The sequence below is a fragment of the Ascidiella aspersa genome, chromosome 4 (assembly GCF_963924565.1).
Source record: "Ascidiella aspersa chromosome 4, kaAscAspe10.2, whole genome shotgun sequence".
Lineage (NCBI taxonomy): Eukaryota > Metazoa > Chordata > Ascidiacea > Phlebobranchia > Ascidiidae > Ascidiella > Ascidiella aspersa.
In genome coordinates this window covers 7799544-7810661 of record NC_139450.1, presented here as the reverse complement: position 1 = coordinate 7810661, position 11118 = coordinate 7799544, and the positions used below count along the sequence as shown (strand labels likewise).

General features: G+C 38.0%; 1 protein-coding gene across 1 annotated transcript; it reads left to right on the top strand.

Moving 5' to 3' along the window:
• Nucleotides 1–2709: 2709 nt before the first annotated feature.
• Nucleotides 2710–8757, top strand: LOC146146950 (uncharacterized). Its single transcript, XM_083387886.1, has 8 exons — nt 2710–2727; nt 3077–3214; nt 3522–3609; nt 4120–4229; nt 5408–5668; nt 6981–7136; nt 7801–7962; nt 8611–8757. The coding sequence occupies exons 1-8, from the start codon at nt 2710–2712 to the stop codon at nt 8755–8757; spliced, it is 1080 nt and encodes a 359-aa protein (XP_083244012.1).
• The last annotated feature ends 2361 nt before the right edge of the window (nt 8758–11118 follow it).

Below are 11118 nucleotides of genomic sequence, written 5' to 3'. Positions count from 1 at the left end.
AATCAATTTGACTTAAAAAATGCTGTCTTCGGCCCAGCTAACTTGAAACAAAAGTAGACCTAAATACAGTCAAGGAGAAGACGCCTAAGGGTTTCTTTTCTTTATAATTGAACTCTGTTTTTTGAAAAAAAAATATAATTTTTCAATTAACCACCAAGATTTCAATTAGGCACTAATGTACCCTCTATAATTCTTCCAAAGAGCAGAAAAAATATTCCACGTACACCCAAGAGGTGCAAGGACCCCAGATTAGCAAGCCCTGTCGTGCATAAACTCGTTCAGCGACTATATGGAAGTAGATTTGCATTTTAACAAACGAGATGCCGCGTTTTTAACGGGGGTACATAAAGATTTCGCACAACTCACTTGAAATCTTGCGGAGTGCCGATGTCAGCCTTGCTCAGCTTTCCCTTCTTCTTGTCTTTCTTGGTTTTCGACTTTTTCTTGTCGATCTAACCTAACACGAAAAAACAAGGAGGTGATTTATGAAATTATTGAGGTTGGGCAGGACATTTGTGTCTGCTGGTAACTACTGTATGAAAATTGTGGTATCGATGCCTGATAAAGTCGAAGTCCATTTCAGATAGTAATATCGCCAATTCATTAGGTATTATCAGCGTCAAATGGGAAAGAAATTTATGTAGGCACTTAAAGGGTTTTTTTAAGGTGTATTTCTCCAGCGATTTCCCAAATTTTGGACTTGCAACTTTTTGGTATTTAAATGAAACACTTGCGGTCTCCTAAAACTACTTAGCGGTCACCCAAACCAAACCTTAAAAAAAAACCTGGGCTCTTTAGCCATAGCGGAAATACTTTTTTATGTTATTAGATAAAACAAGAATATAATTCCGTAATATGATAAGGTTACCGAGCTAAAATATTTGCTAAAATGGCTAGGCTAAAATATTTGCTAATAGGCTAAAATACTCCGCTATCTCAAAAGCGCCCTTAAAACATCCAAAGTACGTTGCCTCGAAACCTAAATTTTCGGCCACCCACTAACTAACTGTTCCGACCCTACGCCACTCCACGAAATCGAAACCTGACCTCACAATGTCGCCCAGTGTCGCGTCAACAAAGACGAACAGGTGCCATTGTGTCGAAAGAATGGCGCCAGTCACCCGATCCGTTAGAAATCAGTGCAGTTCTAAGCAAAAAGGTCTACGACAATCAGGGCATCCAATGGCAGAAAAGTCGAGACTTTTAGACCTTGAGGTCCTGGCAATGCACTGATTTGGACCTTTAGGTAAACTCCCGGCGAAGATAAATTAAAAATATTCATTAAAAGTTCAGAAAAGATAACAAAAAGTATGAGATAGGATTAATAACACTTGACCCACCTAAACCCTAACGCTAGCCCGAATCCTAACCCAAATAATGTGCGTTATTTTAATAATTCTTTAAATGCTGGGGAAAAAAGCCCAAACTCGGATGGGCATAAGATGGTTTCTCGTCCATTGTATTTAAGATTATTACGTCACAAATTGAGGTATTGGGGCCTGAAGCGTTATAATTATGAAATTATCGCACATTATTTGGGTTAGGGCGATGGTTAGCGTTTGGGTTTGGTTGGGTCAAGTATTGTTAAACTTAATCTTCTTATGCACATTTGTTAATGCAAATTAGTGCATTGTCCAAGACCTCAAAGTCTAAAAGTCGGACTTTTTGATCCTTTGGATGCCCTGATTGTCGTAGACCTTTTTGCTTAGAACTGCACTGGTTTCTGACGGATCGGGTGCGCCAGTCTACTTAAGCTGTAAAGAGGCCGTCCTTCGTCTGTTGACTGAAAACTGTCTCTTCTTTTGTCAAAACACGAACCACTTCGCTTAAATGACGATTTAAATGCCAATGCCGAGCGTGTTTCTCTGACAGACAGTTTTGCTGACTTTTCAAATTAATGACACCCTTTTTTGTTAACAAAAACACCCCCCTGTGTGCCAATCTTTGGTTAAAAAAATGTAAAATTAATACGAAATCTTTGGAGCATATTGGTTGAACGTAAAACAAATATCGAAGCCCATACAGAAGTAGTTTCCAATAATGGTATTGATAACGAGTAAAGAATTATTCGACAAAAATGTTTTCTATTTCTTTATGGGCTTTGATATTCGTTCTATGAAATGGAATTTCTGCAACTAATGAACTTTACTAAATATGAAGTGGGCCTATTCATTTGTGTATTTCTTCCAATTCTCACGTATGCCGCTAAACTGTTTTGGATGTGTTAGAATAAGATAACTAATAACATGATGCTAGTAGCTATAACTCTACTGTTTAGTAAGGCTGGCACGTTATAAATTAGGCGTACGGGGTAGGTGTGTAATGTGTATGTAGTGATAAAAGTGTGTCGCCAATTATTAAAAGAAAAAAAGGCGAAAAGTTTGAGAACTTATGCATTTGTATCATAGCGAAAGAACGGACCAAAACACAGCGTTGCCAAAATATAATTACATGTAAAGCGAACCATTTTTAAGCTGAAATCTTCAAAAATTCTTTACTGACGAAGTAATGAGTTTCTGTTATTTTTGTCAACTTCATTGAGCGCTGTCCTGTAATCCCACTACCGGATTAGATGACATTTGTTATTCTTTCCATATATGACCTTCCAATTCCATGTTGTTTACTTAGTCATATTGTTGCATTGTTACATTCCGGAATCACATCACTATTCCTGGATAAAATAACATCCAGTATCTTCTGATCTTTAACATGTCAATATCGTCAAATGTTTGTATTATAGTTTCAAAGTAGAAAACCACGGGCTGGACCACAATTAACGGCTAAAATAGCCATATTAGTTTGATGTCGAAACGTCACCGATACCACCCTGGTATCGGACGAGTGCCGATAAATCCACTTTATATCGGTTTCGGCTTCGATCTATTATTATCGAACAATCCGATACCGATATTTTTAGAATTGTGTTTAACTGGGTATTTTATTTGGTAGGCGCTTGCTTTTGATTCATAGCTTTAATGGCGTCCCTTGGGTTGCAAATGTGTTTTAAATTTACGATTTATTTTAGTTAACCCCCCAACTTCCTTCACGGTTTACCATCCACCATATTATACCTTAGGCGCATTCGACGATATGCCGCGTCGATTTGAGTCGCAACTGTCTACGAACGGACGCTGGGAGCTACTTCGCCGACGTTCTGCAAAACAACTCGACCCTCACCTCCCTTTGCATAAGTCACAACAAGCTGGGAGACCGGGTAAGGCGGTTGTCACTATTTTAAAAAAGCTGAAAAAACACATCTTTATCGGTGTTTAGGAATTTTATTTTTAACACAGTGGCAAGTCAACGAGTTGAGTAACTTATTTATAGCAATACTAAAAACATTTATCTTGAATTTATATTACCCTCTGGAGTTAGTTGTCACGTGTTTATTTCTAATTCGCCTCCTTTTTCTGTATTTTGTGTTTATTGTTCTCGTACATTCTGTATTGACTTCGCAAACCGTGACTTTTGATTGATCCCTAGCAAGTCGCGTATATTTCAATTGAGTTTTTATTACGAAGGAGGCTCTTGTTTTGTGCGAAGCTCTGCGCGGGAATCTGACTTTGAAATCGCTCGATGTCAGCCACAACCTTTTCTCCGATAAAACAGGTAAAATATTTGAAAATAAATTTGAGTTTTTTTTCAGGGATACTGCATTTAAAACACTCTTAACTCGGACTAACGATAGTCTGTCCGTTAAATACAACCGTTGGAAAAAAGATATATTTTTTTACACAAAGTTTGCTTTAAATTAAAAAAAAACGTGAATGTGTTGCTAGTACTGGTAAAAAAGCCGGGACGTTCCAGTTAATTAAAGGCAGCCGGACCAGCCTTTTGGTAAAAATAAATTTGGAGTGACGACACACCTTTAAAAATGTTATTGGTATTTTTTACCACGCCATGTCGCTTTTCACGAGTTTTTTCCGCCATCTCGTTAAATGCATTTAAACTAAGATTCTGTTGCATATTTGGACACTACATCCAACTATAACTTCAGGTTTCCTGAGGTTAACTTATTTTAGACGCCTCGTGATGACCTTACCCTTTGACGTCATCTCTGAAAATATTCCAGTGTTCCGGTAAAAAAATGATTATTCAACTTTTACCTCTGCTTTTCAGGCCAGGCTTTCGCAGCAGTGCTGATGGAGAACAGCGTGATCGACAGCTTGAATTTATCCTGGAACATCCTGGGCAAACTTGCATCAACAGCTTTTGGAAAGGCGCTCAAAGTAAGTGGACATTTTAAGTAGAAGTTACCACGCTTTTTAGTTTTTCGCCCAAATGCAGATCAGGGTAAAAATCAACTAATGTGTAGCGCTTTAACTTCATGGCAAAAACTGAACCCCAATGGTTAGTCCAGTCCAGGGGTCGGCAACCTTTTTCTAGTCGCGGACCAAAATAAAATCAGAAAGATCTCTGCGGGCCGCACAAAATGATAACTAAGAATTGTGTTATTTTAATGTTAGAACAACAGTGAATCAGCGGGGCATCGGATCGTTTTTCCACTTAAAAACGTGTTTAATTACCTGGAGGAAGTAAAGCTTTGGAGCAAAGCGAGAAAACGCGTTTATTTTGTAAAGAAATACCGGCGTTTCTTTTAAATTTATTGCAAGTTTTCATTACATTGCCGAAATATATTGTTTAAAAAATATGTCCATCATTTTGAATACGTTTTATGTTTTTCCCTGACGCATTTGGCGACCTTCCACGGCGCAACGGCAATGAAGCGCTGATGTAGGTGAAGACACAGCATCAAAACGTAAACAAACCGGACGCAGAATAATGATTCGCGCGAAGCGCGAAAATGTTTTGCACCTGTTAAAATAAGTTAAAATAGTCAAAAAGTATGTGAAATGGACTCGTGTCTAATTTGTGTAAGAGGCGGCGGGCCGGATGAATTACATCGGCGGGCCGGATCCGGCCCGCGGGCCGTAGGTTGCCGACCCCTGGTCCAGTCCTTAATGTGTGCTGGACCCCTTGTTTGTTGCTCGGTAATAATAATTTGTGGCCCTAAAAGAAAGAAAAACGTGACCGGCCGTCACAAGGAAAGTAACTAAACTCATAATTAAAACAACAAATTTGAATTTTTAACAATCTAAAATAGAATATTGAAAATATTCTATACACGTGCCCCCAGACTACTCCGCCCCTAAAATAGTAAGTTTACTAAAATAGTAATTTAACACGTGCTAAAAATAGACGTAAAAGCAAATTTGGCCTAATAAAACAAATGTAAATTGTGGCTCAATCACCTGAAAACAAAAAGAGTTTATTTTTTTCTATTGTTCTTCTTTAAGCATAATAAATGACGTCGAGAATCAGTTCGATTCGCGATATTTTTTGTGCAAAACATCGATATCGGTATCGCAATGAAAAATGCTTCATATCGTTCAAACTTGTAAAAAAGGTGAACGGGAGTCTTCGGAGCCTTGACCTTTCCTGGAACGGCCTGGGTGACGAGGGGGCCGCTCTTTTGGGGCGTCCCCTGCGGACCAACACGGGCCTAAAGTTCCTGTCCCTGGCCGTGAACCACATCGGGCCTTTCGGCGCCGAGCGCCTGGCGGCGGGGGTGTGCGGCGCCAAGGTGGGCCGGAGGGTCAAAAAGTCCCACAGCTGCCTGAGGACCCTGGTTCTGGACCGAAACCCCCTCGGAAGAAAGGGTTTGGCGGTGAGTTGATAAATAATGAAGAGCGTGCGATTTTTTTGATCAGTTTCTCGAAAGTGGGACTTGAAGTTTGATTTGTATAAATTTGTAGAAAATGCGCGACCTTTGCTTGTTGGTATAGTTGAATATATATTTGTAGAAAGGCTTAATTTGACGAAAGTACGACTTTTACGTTTTTTGTTTTTACAAATTTGCTTTGTATAAATTTTGTAGAAAATGCAACTTTTTTTGATTTGTTGGTATAGTTTAATAACTTGCTGCATTCGCTTCTACAAATTATTTACTTTGTTGACCTGAAAAGTTTTCCTTTAAAGTGTCGGTAACTTAATGAAAATTGGACGTTTGTTTTCAATTGTTTGCTAAAATATGGAAAATATCAATGCGCGCGATGTTTATTATCAATTTGACGAAAGTCGGACTTTACGAAGCGTTTTTTTGCAAATTTGCTTTGTATAAACTTATGCGTTCTATGAAATTTTAAAGTGACAGTAATGCGACGAAAATGCGTGACTTTTGTTTGAGTTGAGGAAAAATAGTCAACGCTGGGTCCTTTAAAAAAGTTTACAAATAAACTGGTGATAATTTTATTAAAATGCGCGACTTTTGTATTGTATTTGTTGGTATTGCTCAACAGCGCGATTTTCTGTTGGGGGGGGGGAGCATTTCTCTTCTTCAAATGAAAATAGTTTGTTTTCTGCAAAAAAATTCTCTAAAGTGTCGGTAACTTGATGAAAATGGGACTTTTGTTTTTTATTCTTCGCTAAAATACAGAAAATATTATTGCCCAGTGCAATTCTTTGCGATTTTTGTGTCAAAGATTTTTTTGGAGAGTTTTTAATTTGGCTTACCTTTATCATATCACATCCATATCTTTTTATGTTTTCTATTTTCATTTTTAGAACATTTAGGAGTATAAGTGTGAAGGTTTTATTTTACCATTCGTGGTGTATTTCATGTCTTTATTCAAACATTGTGTTTCAGCAAATCGGCAAAACCGAATTTAAACGACAGAAAAACAAAACCATTAAAACAAAAATTGTGTAAAAGTCATAAGGACCAAAACGCCATGTAATCAATTTTTCGTGCGATAAAAAATATTTTCGTGGGTATTCTTCTAATATTTTCTTCATTCTTTGAACTTCACACTCTCCCTAATTCTGCTTTGAGGTGCTTAAAAGTTGTTTATATAATGAATCTTATAGCAAAACAGGTCATCATTTTGACAAAGTTTAATACCGCTTGTATCATCACAGTTATGCTTAAAAGTTATTATTTTTTAACCTGATACATTGCAGTTTTTCTCCTTACTTCACAGTCGTTCCTCCAACATCTTGAAAAAAGCGAGAAGTTGGTGGATCTCAGCATCCGGGAAGTAGTCCTTCCTCCGGACCTTTCCGCTTCCGCAAAATCCGTCCTCAACGTCAGATCCGTTTCCGTCTTTTACGAGGGACAGCCCCTGAAGGAGAAATACGTGAGTGTGTTTCGGATCGTAGTTTGTTAAATCTTTATTATAACCGTGTATAATTTGTATGTTTCAACCGAATTAAGGCATTTAAAATACAGGTGAGGCGAAGTCAATACCCATTTATAAATATACATTTATAAATAGACTCTAATATTGGCTTCCACGAGAACGCCTGTTTTTTGCCGAGTTTCACCAAATTGTTTGGTAGAAGTTAGAACAATCCCCTATAGGAGGTTGTGAGTTCGAATCTCACCGCAGGCTACTTGTTTTTCTAGCCTGGCCTTGCTTGCACTATATTTCTGATCAGGCTAACTGACTTCGGCAAGCCTTTCGGCATCTCGGCAAGCCTTTAAGCCATCTTGTGTACTGTACAAAGGGTGCCAACAGTTTAACCTTTTACTTGGTCTGCCAAAGTCAGCCTTCAAGCTGTGTAGTAGAAATGCGCATTACTACATCTAAGTGTCTGTCGACACTAAGCTATATAATGATGTTAATGCGAGCCTCCACTATAGTATAATATCAGAAGTAATTGGTAATTGTCGTTATTGCTGCGATTGTTTTAAATGGTGAATAATAAACAATGGCAATTGGCTGTATAACAATTTTACTATTTTCGGGGGCTAGCGTGCCATTTTTTTAGTCTTAATTAGCATCCATTTTGTGTTGCCAGGATTGCGAGATGCAGGCGGCCACCAACCTTCTCACTCGCATCCTCAAACAGATGAGGACCTCGCTCCCCACCTTCATGGAGTCGATCGTTCCCGGAGGAGGAGGAGGAGCAAAGTGGGAGGAGATGAGAGCGGCGCTCTTCCGCTTGGGAAGAGTGAGCGAGGTGGGTAGTGACGTAATAACCGGGGTAGGTGACGTAACAACTCCACTCATGGTTCAAATACGCTGGTTTATGTAAATTGATTTTATTTATAATTTTATATTTTGTTGCAAAGTATTGTGGTAATGAAAATAAATTTACATTATTTCATACAGAACGTATTTGGCAGAAAAATATTGATTGCAAAAATGAGAATTAAGTCTAGAGAATTTTAAGGAATTAAGAAAAAAGTTTTTTACTTAAAAATAATTTATCCCTTTTCCTAAACTCATAGTTAGCTTTTGGATAGTTATTTTAAAGAGAGTTAAAAAAATAACCATAGCTTACAGTTAAAAACAACTACTTGGTGAAATAGTGAAAAATGCGAAAAGCGACGTTTCTCGTTTTGCTTATCAGAGAAGATCAACACCTTTAGATAACATAATAAAGAAACAAGCTCTTTCACCTAAGGACAAATTTGGTACTACCTTTGTTCCGTGACCAAACCGCAGACAGGGGTCGCAGGGTTATTAACCTTGTGACCGTAGTTAAGCTTGCCTGAACGCAGACATAACTTCGGCAAAGTGCTATTTATTTGCACCACGAGAGCGTTGTTATAACAAACTAAAGCCTCCGATATTTAAGCGCTATTAAAAATACAAATACTTTCAGCTTGAAGTCGAACGAATCTGCCAGCACCTTCGCTGCAAGGGGGATTACCCCATCACCCTGCGGGATTTCGCCAATTACGCCCCCAAGGCCCCCGTGGCGCCCCCGCCCAAGGCAGTGCGCCGAAGGTCGACCTTAAAAAAGTTCTGAAGGTCAAAGCGGGCTGCTCACGACGTTTGAAGCTGTTTTTAATGGAATGTGCATCTTTTTACGGGGTAGTGTCGCTGATAGTGGTTTGTGTAATTTGCCTTGTGCAGCTATTTTGGTAAACTCCAATGGCGCAACTAAGTTGCTTGTAGGATGACTATGGTGGGTATACAGCAATTCACTCAAAGGGGTGTTATATAACTCGTCCACCTACGATTCGTGGTTGGAAAATATTTCACCATATGCTCTTCCACATATACAAATTGCCGTTTGTGGCCTTATCATTTTCGAAATTTGGTACTGCGCATGCGCACGTCGACTCCGCAGCCCTGGGTATAAGACCATTTTGGCCTCTCGGAATTCAACTATATTGTTTTGTAGCAAAATTCAAGTTGAACTAACGACCCCCGGACAAACCGCGACCGTCGCTCTACCTACTAAGTTGCGCAGGGTATGTTGTTTATTGCCACTTCGGTGTGAACCTTTCCTGCGAAATTATTTATTACTTTTACGACATTTGAGATTTTGCGTATCGTTTGTCATTTAGCAACATGTAGTGTTTTTATTGTAAAGCGCCACACCAGTACTAACGTCCTTACGATTTTTGAAATGTTTTTTGTTGTCGTTGTCGATCGACTTTCTAAAACTGTCACTTGACACTGTGATTCATATTTCATTTCTTTCAAATACGTGCCGAACAACGCCAATTCCTCGCTAGTCACAATACCTTCACATCGAAACGTTTATCAGCACTTTCGCACACCGATGTTCACTGTGACATTTTACCACTTCGTTTTGCCCGTTTATTTTGTTAAGCACTGTGAATCTTGGCTTTTAGTCCAACCAGCATATTACCTATGTACTGCAAGTTCGATCTGAAATTCGCACCGTTGTTGTTACTTATGCAATTCGCTTTTCGTCAAAATCGAAGCACGAAATTTACTTTGCTACTAATTCAAGAAATGCATTCTGGTTTTGCGCAAGGAAAAATCACTTTTTAGTTGTTTCTAAAAAAGGGTTTATCCAAGGCTACGTTAAATGGTTTTAAACTTCTACTATTTAAGACTGTTTGTCTATTAAAAATCAAAATCTGACTTGAACCACCAAGATTCGTTCCACTATGCACATTGCACAACTATTTGTCCATCTTTACATGTAACTGTCCCCACATGTGGGCAGGTTAATTTTTAAACGTAAAGCCTTTATTTGCACAAATAGTTTACTGTATTTTTGTCGTGTCAGGGTGTATCCTTGCATGTTCAAATTTGATTATAATAGATTTTTTTATATAAATAAATTACTTTGCTAGAAATTCAATCTGATTTCAGTAGTGTGGTAGGATTTGTGTTCAAATGCAATATGTCTGGCCTGGACCAAGAAAACAAAAATGAAAAAAAATATACAAAGCACACAATGAAGACTCGCTTATACAGTGATGAAACGGTGTTGTATGTGGTAAGTCCATTACCTGACATGGTTGAGCAACCAAACTATTTTTCAACACCAAGCCAATTTGAGCCTTATAACCTGTAAAAAGTAGCCTACTTTCCTAAAGGTCCAACTTTCAATTTTGCTTAAAAAGTTAACAGGGTTGCAACACATTTATATAAAACAAAATCAAAGACCAATGTCAACATAATAATACATTGGCAACGTAAATTGTGTTACTAACTAAAGATGTATAATTTCAATGCTTTTTGTAGGCAAATTAATTCAAAGACATTTCACGTTTCACAAACTTAGCGAAAACCTTTATGACTTTAGTAAAAGACTTTGTAGTAATACGAAAATATCGACATTCCCAATTTGTAAGTAATTTTGCAACATTTTCATCTTCAGATAAACACTACAAAGCATCACAAAGCCAACTAGCATGGGCTTACGATCGTGTTATATATCATATCGTCACTTGATCGAAAAAAAAGCACAAGTATTGCGATTAAAACGCACGCGCGTATATAGGGTAAAGAGAAAAAGGGAATTACCCGAGAGGTTTCTTTTGTACATGGATGGGGCGAAGATTTGAACGCCTCTGATAATAATATACGAAATATATGGGGTTAGGTACACTTACTTAAACAAAACGATTTTTAAGGATATCTACAAGCTGATATTCTAAAAATGTTACTCAGCTATAATATTAGGGAACTCAAAAAAAAAACGTAAAAATAAAATACAATAATCAAGTGGCGCTTAAACGAGAAAGACACACGTTTTTAATGGCGTTAAATGCATAAAGTATAATGAATTTAAAACGGCAGCAATTTTAAACCTTTAGTGTTGCTTGTGTGATACTTTCAGAAAACAAAGAGCCGACAAAAAAAAATTTCGACAAGTAAACAAAATATTAGATGTTCGTTCCTT

Excerpts from the sequence above, each read along its gene's own strand:
- LOC146146950 (XM_083387886.1), top strand. Across the intron at positions 3,215-3,521 it reads ACAACAAGCTGGGAGACCGG|GAGGCTCTTGTTTTGTGCGA; the intron begins GTAAGGCGGTTG and ends TTTATTACGAAG. Across the intron at positions 7,963-8,610 it reads GCTTGGGAAGAGTGAGCGAG|CTTGAAGTCGAACGAATCTG; the intron begins GTGGGTAGTGAC and ends AAATACTTTCAG.